Source organism: Gekko japonicus, unplaced genomic scaffold (genome assembly GCF_001447785.1).
Source record: "Gekko japonicus isolate JY-2015 unplaced genomic scaffold, Gekko_japonicus_V1.1 scaffold50, whole genome shotgun sequence".
NCBI classification, from domain to species: Eukaryota; Metazoa; Chordata; class Lepidosauria; order Squamata; family Gekkonidae; genus Gekko; species Gekko japonicus.
In genome coordinates, this window is record NW_015164666.1 from 1,524,293 (window position 1) to 1,551,223 (window position 26,931).

At 44.1% G+C, this 26,931-nt stretch overlaps 1 protein-coding gene across 1 annotated transcript; it reads left to right on the forward strand.

The window, feature by feature from the left end:
* The first annotated feature begins 1,087 nt into the window (after positions 1-1,087).
* Positions 1,088-26,931, forward strand: LOC107108618 (amine sulfotransferase-like). Its single transcript, XM_015409086.1, has 7 exons — positions 1,088-1,108; positions 10,836-10,988; positions 11,904-12,112; positions 15,207-15,333; positions 24,803-24,897; positions 25,604-25,784; positions 26,799-26,931. The coding sequence occupies exons 2-7, from the start codon at positions 10,847-10,849 to the stop codon at positions 26,927-26,929; spliced, it is 885 nt and encodes a 294-aa protein (XP_015264572.1). The 5' UTR covers positions 1,088-1,108; positions 10,836-10,846; the 3' UTR covers positions 26,930-26,931.

The following is a 26,931-nucleotide window of genomic DNA, read 5'->3' on the forward strand; positions in this document are numbered from 1 at the left end:
ACATCTCTTCTCCTCACAGAACGAAGTCAGGCACTACTCTGCCTGTGCTACTGCTCACAGGGTGAAGCCTGTGCTCTTCCTTCCTGGTTGCACAGGGCCCAAGTTGGTATGGGGTGAAGGCCATGCCTAGGCCTCCAAACACCACCATATCTGTACTCCTCCTTGCAGGGCAAAGTTGGGTGTTGCCATGCCTGCTCCTCCTTTCTGGCCACACCATGCCCAGGCTGGCAGGCTGAAGCCAGGCACTAGTAAATTAAAGGGTCAGCCTGTCTCTGGACAGGGGCAATTATTGGGCTTGTAAAGAACATACGCCTAGAGTTTCACATGGAAATCAGAATCCCCTTTCCGTTTACAGAGCATGTGGATTCTGTCCATAAGGGAATGTCATCAAGCTGATCTTTTGTACACTGCGACTAGTCAGCACACGGGGTCATCTCCTACATTTTTAAAAAGGGGAGGGGGGACCTGGCCATGAAAGCAGTTTGCAGGTAGTATTTAATATTATTATTTTTTTACTTCCACCATTTCCCCAATGGAAATCACTAGCCAAATCTGCTTTCAGGAGAAACATAAACATTCTTTGCTTGACTTCCGTTTCACCATATTATTACAGAATGGTTTCCTAAATCACAAACTCTGGCTGAAATCCTGTTTACCAAATGTTTTTACCAATTTGAAAGTGGCTGTTGATGTGGCTTGTCCTGAAGCAAAGGTTCCATTGGACTCTTCTCTCTTCTCCTTGGGTTGGGTTTTCTCGGCATCTGCTGGCGCCACAGTCAGGAAGGGACAGGAAGGTGCACATGTAAGATTTGGAGGGTGGCTGGAAAGTAAAGCTTACAGATAAGCCAGTCTTCAGCGCTTGCTCCAGTGGAGTGGTGGGAATGACGTTTGCAAATAGCAGCTTATGCAATATTTTATGAAGGTGTAGTCCATAGTTCAAAGATCTGATTGTATCCTGGAAAAAATGCTATGTAAGTTCAGGTCAGCTCCGCAAGTACTATAAATAGCTTGCCTCACTTGAGGCACTGACAGATATTCTTCTTTATTAAGCTAGAATACTCTGAGGAGTAGAAGGGCCTTATCTCCAGGACTGAAAGCCTCTCCGAAGGTAAGGACAGTAAAGAAAGCGTTCTAGGGCTGCATCTGCATGGCCAAGATGCTCTGTTTCTCTGTTGTTGCTGCTGCTGCCGCTGAGGCATTTGCAGTATCAGCACTGCGTGGGAGTTTTGTGTGTCCCTTTGTCTGGACCTCTGCACCAAAAAGTGCCTGGGACTTCAATGCAAGCTGGGAAGTCAGACGGACTGGGAGGTCGTGGCAATAGATTGTTGTAACATTATAATGCTGTAGCCCGATCGCCACTGCCAGTTTTTGAAAGCCTTTTCACAAAGCCCCCTGGTGGTGCAGGGTGTGTGTGTGTGTGGCCATAAAAGGGGGGTGGGTGAGGCAAGGAAAGTGGCACCAGTGTGGGCAGGACCTTCAAAAACATGAGCCTTCCCATCTATACGGCTGGGACCTTTCCAGAAAGATCAGATCAAGCCAGATTGGTGAAAAACTGGAGCAAAGCAGGGAAGAGCCCAGTATGGGGATGATTAGGCTGCAAAGTCACGTGGGTGCTCCAAAACCTCCACCTGAAAAGCAATCTAGGTCACAAAGGGTTTGCATATATAGCGCAAAAGGAAAACAATTAGCAAACATTTCTTTTGTCAAAAGTATTGCCAGAGTTTGAGTTTGGTGATTAAATATATAGGAAAATTCAGAGGAGATGTATATATAGATACAGACATAGATATAAAATCTGTTTGTTCTTTTTCAAGTGTGAGTAATCAAGGTTTTTACATTCTTACCCCCATGCCCTACATCTCCTACTCAGAATTAATGTTGTATTTTCTCGGCATCTGCTGGCTCTCATTACTCACTATCTCTCCAGCTGCTCTGTTACCCTATCATTACTCACACCTGTTACAGCCCAGTGTCATTTCCAAATCTTATTTCAGGTAGCAACCAATTATAAAATTATGCAGATAGTGTCATGGGCTGGGGGTGGAAGCAATCTGTCAGGGGCTGGGTTGCCAGTCAAAGGGAGTCCAGAACAGGCCAAGGTCAGGAGCCAAGAAGACAGTGCAAAGTCCAAAAAGCCAAACTGGGGTCAGGAGCCAGAAACACAGAGCCAAGTCCAAATCTCTAACCAGACACATAGTCCAAAGCCAAGCCAGGGTCAGGAGCCAGGAACACAGAGCCAAGCCCAAAGCCAGGGGGTCCAAAGATTTAGGTGCAAGATCAGAGCCGGAGTGGATGCTAGCAGCATGAAGCTGACTTGTTGCTTCCACAAAGGGTACTGCCCAGAGTGTGGAGTTAAATGCTGCTACCAATTAGCCAGCTGCACGATCGGCCAGGCTCTTGTTAGAACTCTGGGCTGGCTGAGCGTCTCCCGTGTAGCCTGGCCTCTCTCTGCCTGGTTGCTAACTTGTGCCACAGTCGCTCCCTTAAACAAGTCACACGTGGGGGTGAGTCAGGAGAGACTTTCAGCTTGCAGTTCTTCCTTCTTATCTGGGCCAGGTGTGAAGGCTGCTGTTACAGCCACTTGCCAGCTATCCTCCTCTGCTGCTTCAGAGGGGCCAGCTGTGGTTTCTGCAGGCTTTGTCAGCTCATCCCCATCCATGCCCATGACAGCTAAATATCATCATGCAAGCGCCGCCTTCAGCATCCAAGTCCGAACTTCAGGCCTTTTTGGGGCTCCTTAACTTCTACCACTCCTTTTTGCCCCTCAAAGCTGCAGTTGCAGAACCGCTCCATCACCTCCTGGACAAGTCGGCACCTTGGGTCTGGGGTCCACCACAAGCAGCTGCATTCCAGGCGGTCAAAGACCTGCTTGTCTCGAATGCGGTCCTGGCGCATTTCAATGAGGCACTCCCGGTGGTGCTGGCCTGTGACGCTTCCCCCTATGGGGTGGGAGTGGTACTGGGCCACAGGCTGCTGGACGGTTGTGAGGTCCCGGTTGCGTATTATTCCAGGACTCTGTCAGCGGCTGAGAGCAATTACGCGCAGATCGATAAGGAGGCGCTGGTGATTGTGGTGGGGTGAAAAAGTTTCACCACTATCTGTACGGGCGGCCCTTCACGGTCCTCACAGAGCACAGCTGTGACTGCATCACCTGAAAGGCTTCCTGCCTGCTCTTTATGCAAATGGAGCTTTGCACTCACACAGCTCAGCCTGGAGAAGAAGGCTGCACCGCCATTTATAGCCAGCACAAAACAACAACTTTTATGGCCTCAACCACCATGAATGGACTGTGAGGAAACACGTAACCCTGATATCTGGTTTGCATCAGAAAGGACAGTTTCCTGTTGAAGACTATTTTATGGCTTGGGACCAAGCTAGAGGTATCTGCACATCAATGGTTACCAGGGTACCCAACTTCACACCTTGGACAGATGCCTTCCTTGAGTTAAGGGTTTAGATTTCAACATTGCCCACTCCCTCTAGGTAAGACACGTCATTCCATATAGCCAATAGTATAGAGTCCTGGGACGGACTATCCAGGTAGGTGGGACCTGAAGGATGGCACAGAAGCCACCTCCAAGGACCCCCTATAAAAAGTGGTGTTCAGCAGCCTGAACCCTGCTAGCCATCTTCTTCCCTTAGCTATTAGCTTACAGACTTGCTACTCTTGTAATCCTTTGTTTTCATACTTGACCTCGTGGACTGCAGCCAAGAGGTCCACACGTGTTTGGCAGGTTCCAACCATGTGCATTAGAGTACTTGTAGTTATCCTGTTTTATTCCATCTATTCTTCGTGGGGAAGATCAAGCCTCTGATCAGATAAGTATTTGCTATTCCCTTCCCGTTCCTTTAGTGTAAAAGTGACTATTTACTATTTCTGTAATGCTGAGGATCTGGTATGGTTGTGTGTGAGAATCTGTTTTTCGTATGTATGTGGATTAGACGTTAGGAAATAAAAGGAACCAATTGCTTTAAACATATCAGCCTCATCTCCTTTCATAACTGGACATTCCTCAGGGGCTAATTTGAATCCTGTATACATTGGTCAGCACCACCGAAATATATATTTCATAAAGCCTCTGCTGTAGATAAAGCAGTTAGGCTAACAGCCCCGGGTGTTCTGCTGGTCTATTCCCCTGGCGGGGTACTTCTACGCTCTCGTCCATCGCCCTGGCAAGGCAATGGGCCACATGGACACCCTGAGCCATCTGCCGCTGCTGGTCTGTGATCCAGATTCGGATCCTGCCCACCAGATCGCTCTCCTGGAGACCCTTCCGGATCGGCCAGTCTATGTCGCGGAGGTGGCTCGCGGTACCTCCAAGGATAAAGTACTTTGCCGGGTCTTGGACTGGGTGGTGAGGGGGTGGCCCGCGGCCAAAGGAGACCCTGACATAATGCCCTTTGCTTCCCAGAAGGACGAGCTGTCCGTCCACCGGGGCTGTGTCATGTCGGGTAGTAGGGTGGTCATCCCAAAACCCTTATGGGAGAAGGTCCTCACTGCCCTTCATGAAATGCCCCCCGGGGTGGTGCGCATGAAAGCCTTGGCCCGGAGCTACGTCTGGTGGCCGGGGTTGGACTGGGACATAGAGGACGTGGTGAAGCAGTGCAACCCCTGCCAAGCGTCCCATCCCGAGTCTCCCCGAGCCCCGGAACGGGCCTGGGAATCTTCCCACCACCCCTGGTCCCGGTTACACTTGGATTTTGTGGGACCGTTCCAGGGGCAACTCTTCTTTATCCTGGTGGATTTTTTCAGCAAGTGGCTGGAGGTAGTTCCTGTACCCGTCACCTCTCAAAGGCGGCCATCCGGGCGATGTGGCGGATCTTCAGTGCCTAGGGAATCCCCGACACTCTGGCCACGGACAATGGGACGGCATTCACGTCAGTGGAGTTCCAGGAATTCACGAGCGACTACGGGATCCGCCACATCCGGGCTGCCCCGTTCCACCCTGCCACCAACGGCCAGGCCGAGCGCATGATCAGAAGCACAAAGGATGCTCTCCGCCGCTTGAACTCCCCGGACTGGGATTATAAACTGGCGGCTTTCCTTTTTGGCCAGCGAGTGATGCCCCACACCACTACGGGGTGCAGTCCGGCAGAGCTACTTCTGGGCTGCCGCCTGGCATCCCGGTTGGATCATCTGCACCCTGACCAGGCATCGACAGAGGCACCGGGCACGGAGACGCACGAGGCAGCCAGGGGTTTCTTCCCAGAAGATCCCGTGTATGCATGGAACTACACCCAGGGGCCCACCTGCATCCCGGCACGAGTCATACGAGTTAAGGCCCCCAGATCGTATGAGGTCTCTTGTGAGGACGGCCAAGTTCTACACCGGCACATTGACCAGCTACGCTGCCGGACGATGCCATTGGACCCCGAGGACTCGGACATGGCCAAGGTTCCAGAGACCTCACCCCAGGCCCCACTCCCGGTGGCTGACTCCCAGCCTCTACCCTTGGTTGAACCCGAGACACCTCTTCTGGAGGTGCTGGGGACGCCGGCACTGCTGCCCCCGGTGCCTCTCCTGGCCAGCTCGCCTCCGAGGGCTCCCGGGGTAGAAGCCGCAGCAGTCCCTGAACCTCGCTGCTCTACCCGCACCAGGAAGTTACCAGCCCACCTGAAGGACTTTGTCTGTGGGTGCATTGCGACCAAGGGGGGGAGGGGTGTAATGTATCCAGTCCAGACAAGTCCAGGCAAGTCCAGAGACAAACGTTGAGCTTCGCTTCAAGAGACAATGGACTATGCGGATCCTAGCCCGCTCCAATCAGGGGGCTAGGTTCCCGGCCGAGAGCCTATGGGACTCTCAACCACTGTAAATAACCTAAAGGCAAGTAGGGGGGTGGTGGCGGTTTCCCGGGGGATATAAGCCGGCCTGCGAGCCGGCCAAAGTTGTCTTGTTCCTGATCGAATAAAGTACGCTTTGCTGAAATCATTCTCCATCTATGTACTTTTCATAATCCTAATAAATTCACTGTAGGGAAGACTATTTTTAGTGTGCTTAGGATGCAAAGAATCAAGATGTAGTAATGAATTTCGATCTTTAGGTTTGGTATATACTCCAACAGCTAATTTCCCCTCATATTTGAAAACCCTAGTGTTGCACGAATCAGATGACCCCCCCCCCTTGCTATCACTAGACCCCAAGCTGGGTAGGCACTCCACCACCTTGCCACCCCTCCCGAGGGGAACCGCAAGGGCCTCAGATGTTGAGCAAGGGAGGAGGTTACGTCACCACCCTCCACACTCCTCCTTCTGGTCTGGTAGTCCTCTCTGTCTCTGTCTCTGTCTCTCTCTCTCTCTCTCTCTCTCTCTCTTTCTCTCTCTCTCTGTCTCTCTCTCTCTTTCTCTCTCTCTCTCTCTCTGTCTCTCTCTCTCTCTCTCTCTCTCTCTCTCTGGGTGTGACTTCTTACCAAGACCAGGTCATCCTCCTCAGCCTTTGCATCCGTCCCCCCTTTTATTCTCTCACCATACCACCTGATCCCTTGTGTTCCACCTTCCTCCCCTCCCCAAAAGCTCCGCCCCCTTCTTATTTGTTAATGCTCAACCTCGGGTGTGGCGACATTGTGCTTGTGATAGTCCGGCAGCATTTCCCCAGAGTCAGGCCAAAGCACTGGTGCTCCTGCAGCTCTCTCCTTTGTCTCAGTGAGTACCCCAGGGGCCAGGTCCTGGGTTGTGGCAGGTGGGGGGCCTGATTATTGAACTTGATAGTAAATTTAATAGTTGGATGGATTGAATTCATATAAGACACGAAATCATTGATGTTATTTCTGTTCTTAAAAATTAAAAAATATAATCCAAATACTGATGGTATAATCTGATCTCTTTAAAAAAAATGGTTGACTCTGCTATCATGTATGAATGTCTTTTCTAAAAAGAAATTTGATTTATACCCGCCCTTCACTACCCAGAGGAGTCTCAAAGCAGCTTACAAACTCCTTTTCCTTCCCCTCCCCACAACAGACACTGTGTGAGGTAGGTGGGGCTGAGAGAGCTCTGACAGAAACTGCTCTTTTTCAAGAACAGCTGTGCCAGAACTATGGCTTGCCCAACGTCATCCAGCAGGTGCAAGTGGAGGAGTGGGGAATCAAACCCAGTTCTCCCAGATTAGAGTCCACGCACTTAACTACTACACCAAACAACACCAAAATGGGTTGACTCTGCTATCATATATGAATGTATTTTCTAAATGGTCCATGAAGATGGTGGCTACGTCTGGAGCACATGGGCTCCCTATTGCTACTCCACATACCTGAAAGTTGAAGTCCTCTTTAAATCTGAAATATCTAGAATATCCATTAGAAAGTGAGTTGGTAGATGTTTATCTTTTCTCTGTTTCAAAACATTCCCAATAATTATTCTCGCTTCCTCCTGTGGGATGTGCGTATATAAAGCTCCTACATCCATTGTAACTAACATCTCCTCTGCTGTAATAGGTTGATTTTCTATCAGTTCTATAAAGTGCTTTGTATCCTTAATGTATGATGTTACAGTCTCTGCCACTGGCTTTAGAATGGCATCTAAATATTGTGCCAGAGGTTCAAATTCGCTCCCACTCCCTGATACAATTGGCCTGCCTGGGAGCAGTCTGCTGTCTTTGTGTATCTTTGGCAAAGAATACATTACTGGGACCCTAGGATATTTATTGCATAAAAACTTGGTTGTGTTATCATCTATATTTCCCATTATATTGGTCTCCTCTACTGTGGTTTTAATAATATTCATAATATGGGATGTTGGATCTGATTTTATTTTAATATAATTTTCTGGATTATTTAACAGGTTATATACCATTTTCTTATACTCTGTTACATCCATGACTACTATAGCCCCTCCCTTGTCTGCAGGTTTTATGACTATGGTGGGGTCCTTTGCCAATTCTTTTATAGCTTTATGCTCAGTAGTTACATTCTGTTGTCAATGCTTAAGTTGACTTTCAGTCTTTTCTATGTCCCTAGTCACCAGTTTTTCAAAAGTTGTTAGCTGTGGATCCTGAACTGATGGCATGAATGAAGATTTAGGTCGAAATTGTTTATACTCAACATTATCTGCATCACCAAACATAATTTTTAATTTCAATTGTTGAATAAACAGAAACAAATCTACTCTTGTTTTAAATCCATTATATAAAGGTGTTGGCACACACTCTAAACCCAAATTAAGTAAATTGTTTTCTACTTCAGTAATCTCTTAGATAAATTAATGACTATGTTCTGCGTCTGCCTCTGCGTGTTGTATACACATTTGTTTCCAAAGAACATTTTTGGACTTCCTGTATAAAAAAGGTCTTCTATCCCTTCTTTCATCTCCAGATGTGCCTGCTATTCCTCCCCCTATCTGTCTCTGAATCAGTTACATTTAAATCAGACCAAGGCCCCAGTCACACAGGCCAGATAATGCGGGGGGGGAGGCATGGCTGTTCACCCTGGAGCAAAATAAAGGGCGATAGCCCGATCACACGGTCCCCCGAGTCTCTGTGCTTCGGCTGTTAGCTGGTGATCACATGGCAATGCTGCAGTGTGGCAAAGAAGTGGTGCGGCGCAATCACACAAGTGTTTCGTGTTTGTGTGCATGCGCAGTTCTGTGGAGCAGCACTGCTTTCAGTTTCGTGTTTGTGCACATGCGCTTATGAAAAACATCCGGTTTGCAACGGGACGTGGATGGGTGCTGGATGCCACAGGATACTAGCGCTCCCACAATCAGACGCCCACCTGTGGTGTGCATTTTCTGGATACTAGTGCACTTTCCTTGGTACTTTTTAACTTAGCATCTTCGGCGGGATGTCACGGGTTGGCCACAGGTGCACTACGCTTCCCAGATGTTGCAGTGTGATTGCGCCCCGAAAATCCACCCAACATTCATGCCTTTCGCACAGCAAATTCTCCGTGTGACTGGGGCCCAATAGACTTTCTTACATCCCCTTCCTATTGAGCACCATCAGTATCCTCTGGAATTTTCATAATCATGTGTGTCTCTCCTATATTTCCTAATTTTATTCTCTTTTACTTTACTTTCAAATACTTTTATGTCACTCTGCAACTGTTTATTTTGTGTATCATAATCTTCAGCAACCATCTTTCCCTTTAAATTTTCTTGCACTTGATCAATTTCAACTGTGAGTTTACCAACCTCCTCTTGTGCTTTCTGAATAATTAATACCATTAAATCTGATGAACAGTTATTAACTATAGAAATCCATTTTCTTCTAAACTCTTCTGATTCTCCAAATATAGCAGGGGCTTTTGGGGGCCTTAGTCCCCTTGGAATTCTTCCTACCCTACAGTAATCCAATAAAGAGCTAGCATGCAGTTGCATGCATGCTTTCCTTTTGCTTAACATAAACAAAGTATTCCAATCATTATTCTCATTATTTATATCATCATTAATCATGGGAGTTACCCCCGAAAATATTTTTTATTTCTCTGTATTGCTGAATGTAAATTGCTCACTCCAATTCTCCATGTCCACACAGGTAAGTTCCAGCCACAAATGGACCACAGTGATTCAACCAAGGTTGCACCACACCAATGTTCACTGTGCAAAAATGATTCTAGTCCAATTACAGTCCACGGATTTGCTTTTTCTTCTTTTGTTTCTTTATTTTACATCATGCAGTACTGCTGCTGCTTCCAACTGCTTATTTAGTAGTTCATCATCCAATGTGAAACATGCAACTATTTGTCAATGGTGGCCTTGTGCTAGAAAGGGATTCTTCTCTTCTCAAAAGAATAAATAGACACAAATTTGGTATTAAAATTGGCAGCTGATTGAGATACCTGTGGCAGACCATTTCAGTCTACCAGGACAGTCGATTATTGACATGTAAGTCATTATTCTTCAACAGAAGAACCACTGATTTAAAATATATCAGTAGGCTGGATTGTATCACCAGAGTTAACACTTTTCTTAGCCACTATAAGTGTTAAAATGTTTACCATATCACATAGTTTTCAGGATTTCAAGTCTGGATAATAGTTTCAAGTCTGGATAATAGTCACTGGGCTTACCATGTATACTTTGAAGTGTTGCCTTAAAAAGGCACAAGAACACTTGCATTTCATGGGCTTTTTACTCCTCTTCACAATTTCCTACCCATATTTCTTGGCTGTGTATATATTCCACTGACTGAGAAATCAGTTCATGGATCTGATGAAGTGGGCCCTATCCATGGAAGCTTGTACTATGAAGAATCTATTAGTGCACCCACACTCCTTTGAGTTTTGGGTGTTACAGACTAACAAGGCCACTGCCACCAGCAGAATTCCATGCAACTCAAAAGCTTGTTGATCCCATCTTCTTTCCCTGTCTGGCATTTCTATTGCATGATGACTTATATTAAATCTTTGAGGTGAATCAGAAATTGTTGATTTTTTACGTGAAAACAGCTCTGTTGCACTTTGTTATAGAACTAGGATTGCCAGGTGCCTTCCTCCTACAGGCAGGGGTTTTGGGAGGGCGTTCTGGGGGTGGACAGGGAGTGATGTCATCATGTCAGTGGCATCAGGAGACGCTCTACTTTTGGAACAAAACTGTATGGTAAAAATGCCCCAACTGGGAACCTGGCAAGGCTACATAGAACTTATACAATGTTTTCGAAGGAAGGCTGGCATCCATAAACATCATATGAAACTGATTTGTACATAAAATTGCACATATCCTACCACTCTACCAAACAAAATTTGAAGACTTTCACCAGCCCAAGCAGCTGTCCTGGAATGCAAGTGGATTCCCCTCCAACAAAGCAGCCCCTTAATCTGGAGGGAGACTCCTGAGGTGGAAAAACTTATTCCAGTGTAAGGTAACACAAGGAACTGATCTGAATCCTTGTATTCTTATGCCAGCAGTGTTAGCAATGCAGTCACCTTCGGAGTACCTTTTCAAACACAAAGGATTTTATTTCCAACCCGAGCTGGTTACGGCAGAATACATAGATTCTCTGGAAGACTTTGAAATCAGAGACAGTGATGTATTTCTAGTCACCTTTCCCAAATCAGGTAAGACTATAGATATTTTTGTGAGGAATGACTTGACTTGTATTTAGACTCCCTTTGGGAATGTCTCCTGTAATACCACTGGATATTTACAGTGCCAATACTGTATATAATTTATTCAACGAGTCAGCATTTCAAAGGCACGAGATCTATGCAACATGACGAGAAGCTGCTATATCTGTTCTTTACTCAGTCTTATTTTACCTCATCATTTGTATCCCAGTGTCAAACTACAAAGTGATCTGTTACAACTACCTTGATTGATTTGTTTTCCAAATTAGACAAGATGTCAGGACATTCATGACTGGAGCTCCTGAGCAACTTTGTGGTAAATAGCTGGAAGGCACCCCTATTCTGATGGGGGAGGGGACATCTTGGAGGAAAGAGTTAATCATATTCCCCACATCCTGCCTAAATTTGCTCTCCAAAGCTGTTGTGTGTACCATCTGGGAAAACATAGAGGTTGCCAATATGTTAACAGTAGGACTCCCTTAATAGGTCTCACAATAAATGAGGAAGCCTTTTCAGGTCAGGAAAACAGGTATTGCCCCCCTCTCTCAGTTTAAACCACAGAACCTATATCTATTTACTACTTAAAATGCTCAGTCAAAAGTTCAACATTTGGCTGAAATTAATTTGTATTATTTCACAGCTCATGTTGATAATCCTCTTTCCATGAAAACCCTTAGTTTAGTCTCAGCTCCCACTGAATGGAAACCTAAACTCATACAACTACAGTTGTTTCTTGTTCCCCTTACCTTTTCCTTGCCTGTTTTTGGCCCTCTTGTTTCTTCCTTTGTGGTCATTTAGACGGTAAGCTCACTGGGGCAGAGGCTAGTTTATTTTGTGCTTGCTTTACACTACTGAGTTCAATCTATTTAGGATATTAAGTCAACAACACATTATTTTCATGCACAGGCACAGTATGGACTCAGAACATTTTGAGCCTGATTTATCATGAAGGACATCGAAATGGAACTGAGGACACGGATTTAATGGACAGAGTCCCATGGCTGGAATACAATATCCGTAGCATGGATTACATCAGTCGCCCGTCTCCTCGGCTCTTTGCATCCCATCTGCCCTACTATTTGGTCCCTAAGGGGTTAAGAAGCAGAAGAGCAAAAGTAAGGCCTGCCACTTCTATAATTTCATATGATTCAGTGTCTTTCTCTAATCCTTTTTTACTGACAATAGTAAGCCTCTCGGGATGGTTCTGCAAGCCTCTCTTTCTTCTGTGGTGAAAATGTGTAACTGCAAATTGCACTGGGCTCAGTACTGATCCTTATGACTCTAAGGTAAGGAGCTGCATCTTTCCTGTTCAAGCTGACTTGCTATAGGTTCACACGACCCTGAAGAGCTCAGAACACTGCTTATTTTATCTGAATGGAATGTTCATATACCTGCTCCCTTGCAAGCACACTTTAATCCTTCTTCACCAGCCCAAATAGGAAATATCTAGTTTGTCAGACATTAAAATATTAAATTTGTTGGAGCAGCAGGAAATTAATGAATGGAACTCCATGCTTACACTGTGCATACCTGGGAAAGGGGAACTGAGGAAGGGAGGGATAACCCCACACTGTGACATTGTGACAATTTCAATTTATATGTGTAAAAGTTATAGCTACATAGAAGGAAATAATGAAAGGGACTGATATGTATCTATTAACTCCACACTTTTTACTACCTTAGTACCAAAGTAATTACAGGAAATGACGGGAAATTACAGGCCAGTCAGTCTGACATTGATACTGGGTAAATTGGTGGAAACCATTATTAAGGAAAGAATTAGTAGGCACATAGATGAACAAAACCTATTGAAGCAGACTCAGCATGGGTTCAGTAAGGGAAGATCTTGTCTCACTAACCTGTTAATGTTCTTTGAGGGGGTGAACAAACATGTGGACAAGGGGGATCCAATAGATATTATTTACCTTGACTTCCAGAAAGCTTTTGATAAAGTTCCTCATCAAAGGCTCCTAAGCAAGCTCAAAAATCATGGGATAAAAGGACAAGTCCTTTTATGGATCAAAAACTGGCTAATTAATAGAAAACAGAGAGTGAGTATAAATGGGCAGTTCTCCCAGTGGAGGGGTGTAAGCAGTGGGGTACCACAGGGATCAGTACTTGGTCCACTGCTTTTTAACTTGTTCATTAATGATTTGGAGTTGGGAGTAAGCAGTGAAGTGGCTAAATTTGCGGATGATACAAAGTTGTTCAGGGTGGTGAAAACCAGTGAGGATTGTGAGGCACTCCAAAGGGATCTGTCAAAGATGGGCAAGTGGGCGTCAACATGGCAAATGGGGTTCAATGTGGCCAAGTGCAAGGTGATGCACATTGGAGCCAAAAATCCTAAATATAAATACACATTGATGGGGTCTGAACTGGCAGAGACAGATCAAGAGAGAGATCTTGGAGTTGTAGTAGATAACTCACTGAAAATGTCGAGACAGTGTGTGACTGCAATAAAGAAGGCCAATGCTATGCTGGGGATTATTAGGAAGGGTATTGAAAACAGATCAGCCAATATAATAATGCCCCTATATAAATCAATGGTGAGACCTCATTTGGAATACTGTGTGCAGTTCTGGGCACCACACCTTAAAAAGGATATTATAGCTTTGGAAAAAGTGCAGAAAAGGGCAACTCGAATGATAAAAGGGTTGGAACACTTTCCCTATGAGGAAAGGTTAAAGCGCTTAGGGCTCTTTAGCTTGGAGAAAAGACGACTGAGGGGTGACATGATCGAGGTTTATAAGATTATGCATGGGAAAGAGCAGGTAGAGAAAGAGGTACTTTTCTCCCTTTCTCACAATACAAGAACCCGTGGGCACTCCATGAAATTGCTGAGCGGTCGGGTTAGAACGGATAAAAGGAAGTACTTCTTCACCCAAAGAGTGATTAACACATGGAATTCACTGCCACAGGAAGTGGTGGGTGCTACAAGCATGGACGGCTTCAAAAGGGAATTAGATAAGCATATGGAGCAGAGGTCCATCAGTGGCTATTAGCCACAAGGTATAGCTAGGGGCTCTGGGGCAAGTGATGCTCTGTCTTCTTGGTGCTTGGGGGGGGGTCAACAGTGGGAGGGCTTCTAATGTCCTGGCCCCACTGCTGGACCTCCTGATGGCACTGGTATTTCTGGCCACTGTGTGACACAGAGTGTTGGACTGGATGGGCCTTTGGCCTGATCCAACATTGGCGTCTCTTATGTTCTTAAAGTAGCTAATACCATATTTTTAGTAACGTTTCAGAAATAGTTAACAATGATGAATATGACACACAATACAAATAAATATACTGACAATAAGAGCAAGCAGTGTACCCCCAATGTATCTTTAAATGCAGCTGATAAAAAATCAAGAGAGAAGTAGAGACAGCATGAAAAGCAGAGCACAAAATATTTCAAAACTAAACTAGGCCATACCAAAAGGAAATTGGATTAAAAACTAAATAAATCCATACCTCTCCAGACACGAAAGTCAACAAAATGCCTGGGAGAAAAGAAACCATGCCTGGGCAAACCTTGCGTGCTGGGCACCAACCTGAACAGTGCCCGTAGCAGGTGCTGAGAGCCACAGGGAAAGTTGGGTGACCTTCCTTGAGGAGAAGGAGGTACATCGAAGATATTGTTGAGAAGGCATCTCTGCAGCCTGGAGGGATGATCAAAATGGTTGAAGGGGAGAACAACAAATACACAGAAGGACAAGGTCAATTTCTCCAGAGCGAAGGCTTCTGTCATTGCAAAAACACGGGATCTGAGAAGGCTGTGGGTGTGTAAGAAACCGTCGAGCTGCTGCCGACGTACGGGCAAGCTCACAGGGCTTTTCAAGGCAAGAGATGTACAGAGGTGGTTTGCTGTTGCCTGCAAATGTGGATTTCCTTGGTGGTTTCCCATCCAAGTACTAACCAGAGCCGACCCTGCTTAGCAGCCAAGAACTGATGCGATCTGGTCAGTGTAAAAAGGCCATAAGGGGTAGCAAATGGGTAACAGTGCTGGGTTAGGCTCAATCATAATCAAGCATCCTCAAGAAGCAATGTTTTATTCTGAACCCCTCAATATAAATAAATCTGAGTGAATGGAAACCATAAAGATAACATAAGAGAATACTGGGAGAATCAGATACAAAAGTTGTGACACACTGCTAGGTGCTTCATCTCAACAGCTTAACCCAATAGAATTTATTGGTTTTATTCTAATTATCATTATGATTGCAGGTTATTTATGTGTCAAGAAACCCAAAGGATGTCTTGGTTTCCTACTACCATTTTTCCAAATTTGCAGTCAAATTTGAAACAGCAGGAGACTTTGGCAATTTCATGGAAAAGTTTTTAGCTGGTGAAGGTAAGGATTGTTTATAGCTGCATGATGAATAATATTTGTCTCTGCACACCTTTCATGCTTTGAGAGGGGGAAAATACCATCTTGAAATAGTAGAACAAATTATTCAGAATGCCGCACTACATTGGAAGGCTTTTCCTAGGCAGAGGCAAAACTAAGGGCTAGGAGACAGGACCCAGGAAAAAGCTGCTGGGAATGTGAGGGTTTTTTTTGGGGGGGGGGCGGCCTTTCCTAAACTGCTAGAACACTGGGGAGAATTAACCGAGGTTGCTTTATGAGAGGGCATACCCAAACAAATGGTTACCATGTAGACTTAGCTTGTTATTCCTGTTTGGTCCTTGAATTTCTTAAATGTCTTCATTATACTTAGTGCTAATTTTCTGCTCACTGTCTACCTACATGTATGGACCGGTAATTTTCATTTCATTGTATCTGAAGAAGGGTACGTTACATGAAAGCTTATAATCCTGAAGAAAACTTTGTTGGTCTTAAAGGTGCCACTGGTCTCAAACAAAGGAATCAAGGGATTTCTAAAGGAAAATAAGGAGATGGTAGAGAAGCACAATTACTTTTTTGCTTCTGTGTTCAATGTGGAAAATGCCACAGCACCTATTTTCAGGAAGGGAGTCTGAAGAGCTGAGCCAAATTGAAGTGACCGGAAATGAAATTCTAGAGCTACTGGGGAAATCAAAACCCAATTAGTCACCTGGTCCTGATGGCATACACCGGAGTGTTCTTAAGGAATTCAGCTGTGAGATAGTTGATGTACTGACTCTTACATATAACCTATAATTAAATTAATCTGCTGTACCAGAAGACTGGAGAGTAGGAAATGTGACATCATTTTTGGTGAACCAGGAAATTTCAGGCCAGTCAGCCTAACTTCTGTCCCAGGCAAGTTAGTAGAAATTGCAATTGAAAGTAGAATTATTAGTCACATATGGAGGGATAAAGCCTACTGAGGGAAAATCAGCATGGCTTCTGCAAAGGGAAGTTCTGCCTCAACCATCCTTAAGAAATTGAACAAGCATGTAGATGGTGGTGACCTAGTAGACATTATGTGCCTGGACTTTCAATAGGCTTTTGACAAGGTACCTCACCAAAGTCTCCTGAGTAAATTTAGCAGTAATGGGATAAGAGTTGGTGTGTCCTCACTGCAATGCCCCATGGGTTGAAGGGGGGGGGGTGCAGAGGAAAACCCACATGGGCAGACCAGAGAGCCAATGGTGCAGCACCAGGCAGATGCCCCACACTGCTTGGAGGGGAGGCAAACCCTTTCCCCAGCCTGCTCTCACAACTAATGCTGTGAGTAGATGGATGTTGTGATCTCCCCCTGCCCCCGAGCAAGCATGGAAGGGGGCTGGGAAGACAAACTGAACTACCCCCCGAAGAATCGAGAGGGCAGTGGCCCAGCCACAAGGACATGTGTACAGCTGGAGCCAGGCCAAGCAAGGCTGATAAACTGGAGATGCACATGGAGCTTTGGCTGCCTCTGGCCAAGGCCTCCAGGAAATCCATGGCAGGGTAGTGCTGGGTGTTCAAGCCAGAGATCATTGGCAAGCAGTGTCACCCCCATGCAGCAGCAACAGCAGCCGCCCCAGGCTGAAGGATGTCAGATTATCTGATTGGGGAACAGGCACCACATACACAAGGCTGAGCATGTGGCAGAAGCTCCAGGCCACCAAGTGGCCAATATAGCTGGGGATTGCCACAAGGCGATAGACACCTATGACTGAACGTCACTGGGTGTTCCATGGAAGAGGGAGGCCCAGCCACTGAGTTGTGTGCTTGGTGGCAGGACCAGGCCCCCAGTTGTGTGGAAGAAACTGCCATAGGGTTGCCAAGTCGAAAATAGTCGGGAGCAGGGGACTCCCGTTCGGCGTCCTATGTGCGTCCGGCGTCCTATGCGCCAACATAGAGTTTCCCCCTCGGATGGTCATGGCCCCACACCCAGCATGCCCGGCATCATAACGTCCCTTCCTGGTGACGCACACGCTGGGGTGGGGTTCCCCCCGGGGCCCGATCCACCGGCAGCGGGGAACGGGCCTCTGGGGCAGGGGGTTCCCCGCCTCCAGGGGGACTTGGCAGCCCTAAACTGCCAAAGAATGCCCCCCATGGACCAAAGCACAGCTGCTGTGTGTGGGGGCACGAATATGGAAGCTGCACTGGATGTCAGCAGGTCCCTGTAGAGGATCCTCTGCACCCCCCATGTGCAAACAACAATCCCCAGAGCTGCAGACCGAGTGAAGAGGTGTGCAGCCTCATCTTGGAACCCCGAGCCAGGACGAATGCGGCTGTGGCAGCTCCCAATTTACCAGTGAGGCCATCACTGAAGAAAAGGGGTTCTGCTTGACTGCTGCAGATGAGGTTGTTCTGCCTTGCTGAAGCTACAATCGGAGTGGCTCCATCTGCTCCCCCGCCCCACCAGCAGCCTCCTGTTCCCTCCGTCACACCAGTTGCTCATGGACCAGAAAAAAAGCCCTGGATAGGCCGGTTCTGGCCCACGAGCTTTATATTTGACACCCCTGGATTAGATAGATTCATGGAGGATAAGTCTATCAATGGCTACTAGTCATGGTGACTGAGGGGAAGCTCCACATTCAGAGACACAAGCCTCTGAATCTCAGAGCCAGGAAGCAATATCATGGGAAGGCCTTGGCCTCTTTGCCCTGTTGTTGGCTGTCCAGAAGAACTGGTTGGCCACTGTGGGAGACAGGCTGCTGGACTAGATGGCCCATTGGTCTGATTCACCAGGGCTCTTATATTCTCATCTATTTGCTGCAATGTATAAGGGCAGAACCATTTTCAACCAAAACCCAAGAAAAACAATAACTTATAAATAAGAATGATAAACCATATATTTTGTGTTGTAATTTAGTGTACAAATTAGAGATTTTTTCCCCCAACTCAGTTTTTAAAAAGTTTTGGGTCATATATAGAATCCCCATTTCTACCATGAATCATCCATTGTGCAAGCTGTTTATCATATCGGATTTGAGGCATATCAGTGCCTCGTGTTCACTAGAGCCTGATATTCTCTACAACTGCAGATGGCTTAATGCCCACACAAAACTTCTCCACCTGGAACAGCCTTCCCAGTTACGTAGGGCCAAACCAGATGTGGTGGCAGCCATGGAAGCCAACCTATGGCCACCAATACCATTTTAAAGGAAATCTAACTCCTTTAAAATTTCCACAATGGCCTATAAGGCACAGTGCCAGCAGGTGATCATGTTTTTTCCTGAGCACCATTAAAGCCATCGCTTTAAAGCCATGCTGGGTTTTCACAGTTTACAAAGGGCAGATGGTGGAAACAGATCGCTTGTTGATGCTGTGCTATGGGTCCAATCAGGATAGAGCCCTTATGACTGTTTTAAAAGGCCTAAATTTTCCTCTAAAATGGCATTGGTGGCCACAGGTAACCCTGTGGCTACTGTTATGCCTTGTTTGACCCTTGGAATATCTGAACCATATACACATGTCTCGTGCACTGCAGTGAATAGTGATGTTCACATACACAAGAGCTTCATATATTTTTGTATTAATGTTTAACATTTCAGATTAATTCATAATCCTTTTCCTCAAGATTACATAACATAACCAAACATCATATACATCAATTTCCCCTTAATTATTCCCTCCCCTCTCCCCCTAGCGACCAGAAAAAAGGATCTTATTATTATATCTGTAACCATGAGCATACCCTATGGAGTTTTTAAAATACGTCATTATTGGGGCCCCTTCTCTTACCCAGCTTGTATACCCAAACCATTTCTTCCTTATTTTCAACGCCTTATCTTCCCACGTCTTTTCCTGTTTTATTATCAATAAAATATCTGATTGAATCCATTCATAAAGGTACCGAGTCCAACTTTCCAAAGTCCATTTTAAAGCATCTTTCCATTCATATGCTATTACCTCATGAGCAGCTAGAATAGCTTTAAACAGATCCTTTTTTGATTTATCTACTTTATTATTTCCCAGCAGTCCCATAAATAACACTTTCTCATTCAACTCAGTCTTAACACTACATAATTTATCCACCTTTTCCAAGATCAAATTCCTGTCAAGAAACAAGCCTCTCAGACATGTAAGTATTTGCATTAGTTAGTTAGATAGTAAGTTTTAGCTGAATGACGTGAAGAAAGCAGGTTAGTCTGATATCAACCACCTGTTAACAATCATTAGCTGATACAACTTGGTGCAGCTGGGTATTGTCAAACCTCAGCATGACTAAGGGAAATCTTGACAGCCGAAGATCTAGATCATCACGTGCAAACCACTAATTAGATTAGTAATTGGTTGACAGTTGAGCTACTATTTAGTAGAAAGCAAGCAGGCAGCAAAAGAGAGACTAGTAAGAAGCCAAGAGTCAGAAGCGAAATCTGGAGGCTAGGAACTACATGCATCTGCTCAAAGAAATGCTGGAGTGAGAGGCCGGGATGTTTGCAGGAGAATTCAAGCACCCTTTCAGGCACCACATCGGATAAGACGAATGGCGACCTTGGCGTAGGGCCGTTAAGCTAGAAGGAGGGATGGCAATTCCTTGGCACCAGCCCATCTTCTTCAGGACTGTTGCTGAGAGCTATTAGCTCAGGATAAGTAAACTCAGATAGACAGTTAGGTTTTCTTTGTGTTTGTGCATTGTACACTCTGTATGTTGTCTTTGTAATAAATAGATATATTTTATACTTGCATGGAGTCACTGGCCCAGCCATCATGCCTTCGGAATCGGTCAGACTGAGTTATAAGCAGACTATGTCTCTTTCTTATCACTACTGTGCTGGTTGAAATGACCCAGATTAAGGAATCATAGTCTCTAAGGCACCCCCTGTGTGGGTGATAGCACAGAGGTGGTAGGGCGGGGTTGTGACAATTCCAAAATTCCATTACCATAGGGCAGTGGTGGCTAACCTATGGCACGGGTGCCAGAGGTGGCACTCAGAGCCTTCTCTGTGGGCACTCATGCCATCACCCCAGCAAGGCCCAGACCGTCATTAAAGTGTGGAATTCTCTGCCAAATAGTTTTAAGTAAATGAAAACATTTGGGATTGCTTTCCTTACTTTGTTTGGATCATCTTAAGTTAATGTATGAGTTGTTTTTTCTAAAGTAAAACCTCAGTATTTAGGTTAAATTGCCGTGTTGGCACTTTGCAATAAATAAGTGGGTTTGGGGTCACAGTTTGGGCATTCTGTCTCTAAAAGGTTCACCATCACTGCCTTAGGGCATTCCCACCAAAGATGTGCATAATATCCCCTTACCCTTTTACAATGCCAACACTCTGATTTCATTCCCTTGATCATGTACGATAATTGAGCAGGTGTCCTATACCATTTCAAGATTAATTTCATTTCCAGTTCTTTAAATTTCTCCATTTTTATTTCAAGTATTCCCTTCATTAATCTATTTACATCCTGTACTGATAGGTTCATCTCCTTCTCCCATTTATTGTCCTAATCATAAAGTTCTTATCTTGTTTCAATAGACTATACACTTTCTTTGCAATACCCTTCTTATTGTCATCTTTGGAACTATAAAGGTTTTCAAAGGGGTTATTCTCCTTATTTACTGCTTCAGATAATGTATTTTGTCTCAAAACATTATATAATCCCATAATCCTTAACCAATATTGTCCTGTCACTTTCTCCAATACTTCTTGAATTGGGATCAATTTTTCTTGAGAGTTATACAAATCTTTCAAACTAAAAAAACCTTTTCCCTTTAACTCCTTCCAAAAAGTTCTCAACATTTTTAAATTCTTGATTTAAAGATGCAAGCAGAGCCCATTTTGAAGGCATTGGTATCCAAACAGCTTGTTTCTTTTCCCAAATCCTTAATATTGTCTGTTTTGGCCTATCGTATTTTCAATTTCTTTTTTTATCTTCTGTATAAATATTCCAAATCTACCTGCTCCTCCATTTATAGTATCCTCCCATCTCATCCATTTCTTTTTTTAATAACTTTTTAATTGCATTTTATATACTACATCCTAAAGGAAAGGAAAAAGGGGGAGTGACTAAAACTAACGCAAAAGATAAGACAAGGATCATATTCCAAGACGTTACGTAGTTGTATATCAATCCTACCATAATAACAAAGATTGTTTTATCAAAAGGTTAAATTCTAAATAAAGCTGGCTTGAATCTTAATACTAGTCTCAGGTGTTTAATAATCACTTATATTCTATTGAACTATCCGTTTATTTTTTACAGTTCTTCTTCTTGTACTTCAAGTTATCTTTAAGTATTTTAGGTGCAGCAGTCCCTTTCTCCAAATCTGAGGTTTCCGAAGTACTGCTAGAGCTTCTTGAGGTGTCATCTGGTTCTCTATCGCTAGTTCCCTCCTCTTCCATGTTATTCACAGTTTTTTTGTTGTCTTTACTTGGGCTTTGTTGCTGATTCAAAAAGTCTTTTGCTTTTTGGACAGAGTCAATTTTGTTCTTCTTATCCTTATAGTTGAATACAAGTCCTTCTGGAAAAATCCATCTAAGGGGGACTGAATTGTTGTGGAGAAAGAAGGTTAAATCCTTGTATTTCCGACTTTGCTTCCGCATCTCGAACGAGTGTCCTTTAGAATTTTTACTTTAACGTCTTTAACCTTCAAGACTTTTCCAGATGTAGCTTTCAAAACATTGTCTCTGGTGAATCACTTAGAGAATTTCACATATATTTCTCCAGGCAGATTATTTTTCTTAATAAAATCTGGATACGTTCGATACGCCAAATCTATATTATTCTGCAACGCATCTTGTTTAATGTTTGTCATTGGTGCTAAAGCTTCACTTAAAATTAATTTCAGATTTTCTCCTTTTTGCTCAGGAAAGCGTAAGACATACATTGATCTTTCCATTTGAAGTTGTAGCAATTGGCCTTTATCTGCAGCTTTCTCTTTTTCCACTTCCTCCAATTTTTGTTCAGTGTTTTTGGTTTTTGTTTCAACTTTCTTGATGGCTCTGTTGGTTTTGTCTGCTCTTTTATCCATCTGTGTGAGTTGCTTTTGGACACTGTCCAGCTTACTGTTGATGTTAAACATCTACTTCAGCAGGGGGTGCAGTGCCATGGCCAGCATGTTGGGAAAGTCAGCAGCTGCTTCCTGTTTCTGGGTGGGAGTCGTTCTGGGAGTACCTAAAACGAATATATCATCTTCGGTATTATAAACATTTTAACTGCCATTATCTTCCCCAATATACTCAGATTTTTAAAATTCCATTGGCTTAATTTTTTGGTATCCTTCTCCATGCTATTTTATAGTTTATCCTCAAAAATTTTAAATATTTTTTGTTATCATTACACCCAAATATTTCAATCTCTTAATTCCTAATTTCATACCTGCTATTTTTACTACTTCTTTTTGTTCTTTTAAATCTATCTTGCTAAATATTATTTTTGACTTTTTAATATTTACCCCTGGCAGTTTACAAAGGGCAGATGGTGGCAACAGATCGCTTGTTGATGTTGTGCTATGGGTCCAATCAGGATAGAGCCCTTATGACTGTTTTAAAAGGTCTAAATTTTCCTCTAAAATGGCATTGGTGGCCACAAGTTGACCCTGTGGCTACTGTTATGTGTTGTTTGACCCTTACTATATCTGAAGTCTATACACATGTCTTGTGCATGTCAGTGAATAGTGACACATAAGAGCTTCATATGTGCATCAAGGGCATACACGAGGTTCTTGATGAAAGAGAGCTTAGTTGCTGTTTGAACACATGAAATTTCTAGCCAAAGTTCTACCCCTATTTATATCATGTTTATTACAGGGTTAGTTTATGTACAGTATAACTATACATTGGTAACAGTGCAATCCTAAACAGAGTTACACCTTCTAAGTCCATTGTGGGCTTTGAAGGATGCAGCTCTGCTTTGGATTACATTGGTTAGTTTAGTATAAATGTGGGCCACGGTGTATGGCAGAATAGAAATTAAAAACTGATATCATGCTGGAACACATCAGTATTTTTAAAATTCCCTCTTGCCGTGAGTCAGTGCTTTTTCTTGCCCTCTTGCTGTGAGTCAATGCTTTTTCTTAAATCAGTATATATATACAACCTCAATACTGAGCTTTTGAAAATGACCATATATGTCATTTACCTACTCTTCTAATAAAATATCAAAGAAAAGCCACATAAATTAAAGAAAATAGTAGAACATGCCACTGTGTCATGAATGTGAACTCAGGGTGGACTTTCTTCTCCAGGTTATACATCATATTCAGCCTTTCATTTATTCAAACCAGTTGACTAGTTTGTCTTCTAAATGAGGGGTTTGGGAGCTTTTCGATTGGATAAGAGGGGCTTTCCAACCAACAAGAGTGCTAGTGATCATATATTTACCTAATCAACAGGGTAAAGAGAGTAAAATGTAAACAGGTGGGCAGGTGTCAGCTAGCTGTCATGTTTTGCTTGTTCCCTTCTCTGATCCTGGCTTGCTCGCTGCTCTGCCGCTTGCCGTAAACATCGATAGGGAGACCGTGAGAACCGGTGCTGCCAGACTACGTTATCTGTCTGGCCTTGTGAAGGGGGGAGGGCTTGCGTTCCACCGCTGGTGTGAATCTTTCGGCTCTCATGAGGCACTGAGACTCTCCTGCTTATTACGTATCCTCCCGCCGGAAGAATTCCTGCCCGCGCGCTCGAATATCATTTGCTTAGCCATTTGCCTCATCCTGCTATATGTAGGGATGTTTCCCCCCTTGGTTATTCCTAACAATAATCCTGTGGATATGGTACCAGTTTTGTAATCCAATAAAGCATAACGCTTCCTTGGAAATGTGTGTGGAGATTTATTTGCTCCTGAACCTGATAGCAGGTTGGCATCATGGGTTGACCTGGATTAACATCAGTGACTGGACAATTTTCATAGCTATGTAGAGTTTTCTAGTGTGATCTGGGAGGCTGCTATTGCTCAATTTCAATTAGAAGGGATTTCTTAGTTAATTGATTAAGGCCTGTGTCAAAACCTGAGATGGGGAGTTTACTCCATGGTAGAAAGCGTATATAATACTCTTTTAAAATCACCAAGCTAAAACATTTCTGCTGTTAAATGTTTCATGCTATTTTGTGCTCTAGTTGTGTGTGTTTTTTTTTTACTTAGCTGTGGCATTTTAGGATTTGTTAATTGCAGTGGTTTTCTCAAGTTTCCTCTGTGTGCTGCCTCAAGTAGCTCCCATGAGAGGCGGAGCATATATTTTCTAAATTATCAAATGAAAGATTTTCCTCACCCAAGAAAGCAGGTCTTTGTTTAAGTGGGCTGCCCATTAGATACCTTTTCTCTGGTGTAACCTTCCCATCTTAGCTTTTTTATTTCAAAATTAACCAAGAACGTGTGGCAAGCCATAAAATGCCGAGGTACCGAGGTATGATTAGTCCATGACCAAAGTAAAAGTGGAACTTGTGATCTCATACCGCTGTATAACATCAGCTCTCATTTATACCTGATTTATTTTTAATACCTAAATAAATTTGTTTCCTATCAGTTCTAGCTAGTTCATGGACAGACCATGTTGAAGGCTGGTATGCTCACAAGGATGACTTCAATATTCTCTTTCTTACCTATGAAGAAATGAAGAAGGTAAGATTGTTCTGTCAGCAAAACCACCTGACATCATGTTTTAGGCATCTTCAACCATGATGTTCAAACAGTTTCAGAAGGGAAGAAGGGAGTGATATAGATGTTTACTAGTCCCCGCTCCCATAGGAGGCCCTGTGCCTGCAGTGGTACCCACCAAAGTAGTTAACCTCCTGCTTAATCTCTGAGCGATCTGTTGATGTTTCTGCTAAACCATTCTGAATTCATACCAGCAGTCTGAATACACCTTCAGAAGTCATGATGCCCAGTCATTTAAGCGGACACTAATTCTCAGGAGGTGATAAATACGTACACCCATTAATTTCCTCTTTGTATCTGCCATGCTGCAGTTCACCTGTTATCAGTCAGTAGTCATAAAAGCTACAGTAGCTCTGGCCCCATTTATTTAGTACTTGGAAAATAAATAAGGCCTTGCATTTAACGGCAGTGATTACTCAAAAGGGGGGAAATGCAATTGATAGTACTATATTTGAAATGGCCCAACAGTTGCCCTGAGCCTGCTTGCAGGAGAGGGCAGGACATAGGTGTAATAAAAATAAATAAGTAAATAATTACCGTATTTCAGTATCCTGAACTAATGTTTAGACTTTCAACGTCTTATTACTCTCATGCCTAATTCTTTTAGTTGCTTGGTCCTTATGGTTTTCAGTTGTGGATAGCCTGACACCAAAACCATGTCCCATTTCAGGACCTGAGGAGTTCCGTATTGAAAATATGCAGTTTCCTAGGAAAGAAGCTGACTGAGGAAGAGTTGCAGGTTGTTGTGGATAAGGCTACATTTGATAAAATGAGAATTGATCCCAGGTCAAACTATGAGAACATGCCCACCGATCTCCTAGAGAAAGGCAAAGGACACTTTCTTCGGAAAGGTAAGTCACTGAGGCATCAAATGTGGGCTCATGCCCAGTAGTCAGGCAATCATAGTATTTCATTACATTAAATTCAAAGAGCCCCACAGAGTGGCTCATTTCACATAGCAATGATTATGGGTGCCTCTCTTATATAAAGGAAGAGTTGAGATTTCCCGCCCCCCCAAATCCAATCAACGCAATTAAATCAGACATCCTTGAGAGTTGCCCTTAGGTGAATGTAGAATCTGAATGGGTCGAATGAATCACTCTCACATTAAGGACTCCAAGGGTTAATGTGGAGGTTCTGAGTTTTGTAGGCGCAGCTTCCCATTTCCCTGCTCAGTCGGATGTTCAGCTGCCGGCTGCTGCAGGATCCATGGCTTTGAGAGAAGAAAGTACTAGAGGCTGTCAGGTTCCAGTTTAGGTTGGGAGAAATAGAGGCATGTAAACATTTCTTAAAATGTACATTATGGCGTGCAGGGCATCAGGCAAGAACACAAGCAATAGCCGTCTGTTCTGTTCTTGGAGACCTTGAATTGTGAGAGTTCCTCTTTCCAGTCTCTTCTGCTGGTTACACTGCAGAATCCATTGTCCATCGCAAGTGCTTCTCTGCAGCACTGCTCTCTCATGCCACGCCGTCTCCAGCTGCCAATGCACACCATTGTGCTGATGTGATACTTCCCCTGCCTCATTGCTGACATTGCCTCTTCATGACATCTAGGCAAATGCACCTCGTATCACTGCCCCTCGGTCCTCATCCTTGATGCCCCAGCAGCAAAACAGTTATACGACTGATCCTCTAACCTTTAAGGAAATATTATTCCTCTAGCAACTTTTGATGCTTACTGTGCAGTCCTACACAGAGTTGCACCCTTCTGAATCCACTGAAGTCAAAGGATTTAGAAAGCCGTAACTCTGTTCAGGGTTGCACTGTTAAATTTTTATTTCTAGCATAATAAAACAGAGAAGTTGCCGATGTCTGTCTGACCACTTTCATTGAAATGTCCCTTTTCTCTCTGCTTCTTGTACTAGGTACTGTTGGGGACTGGAAAAACATAATGACTGTAGCACAGAGTGAAAGGTTTGACAGTGTTTTTAAGGAAAGGATGCAAAACCTGCCCCTCAGGTATTGCTGGGATATCAATGATCACCTTCCATCTTGAAA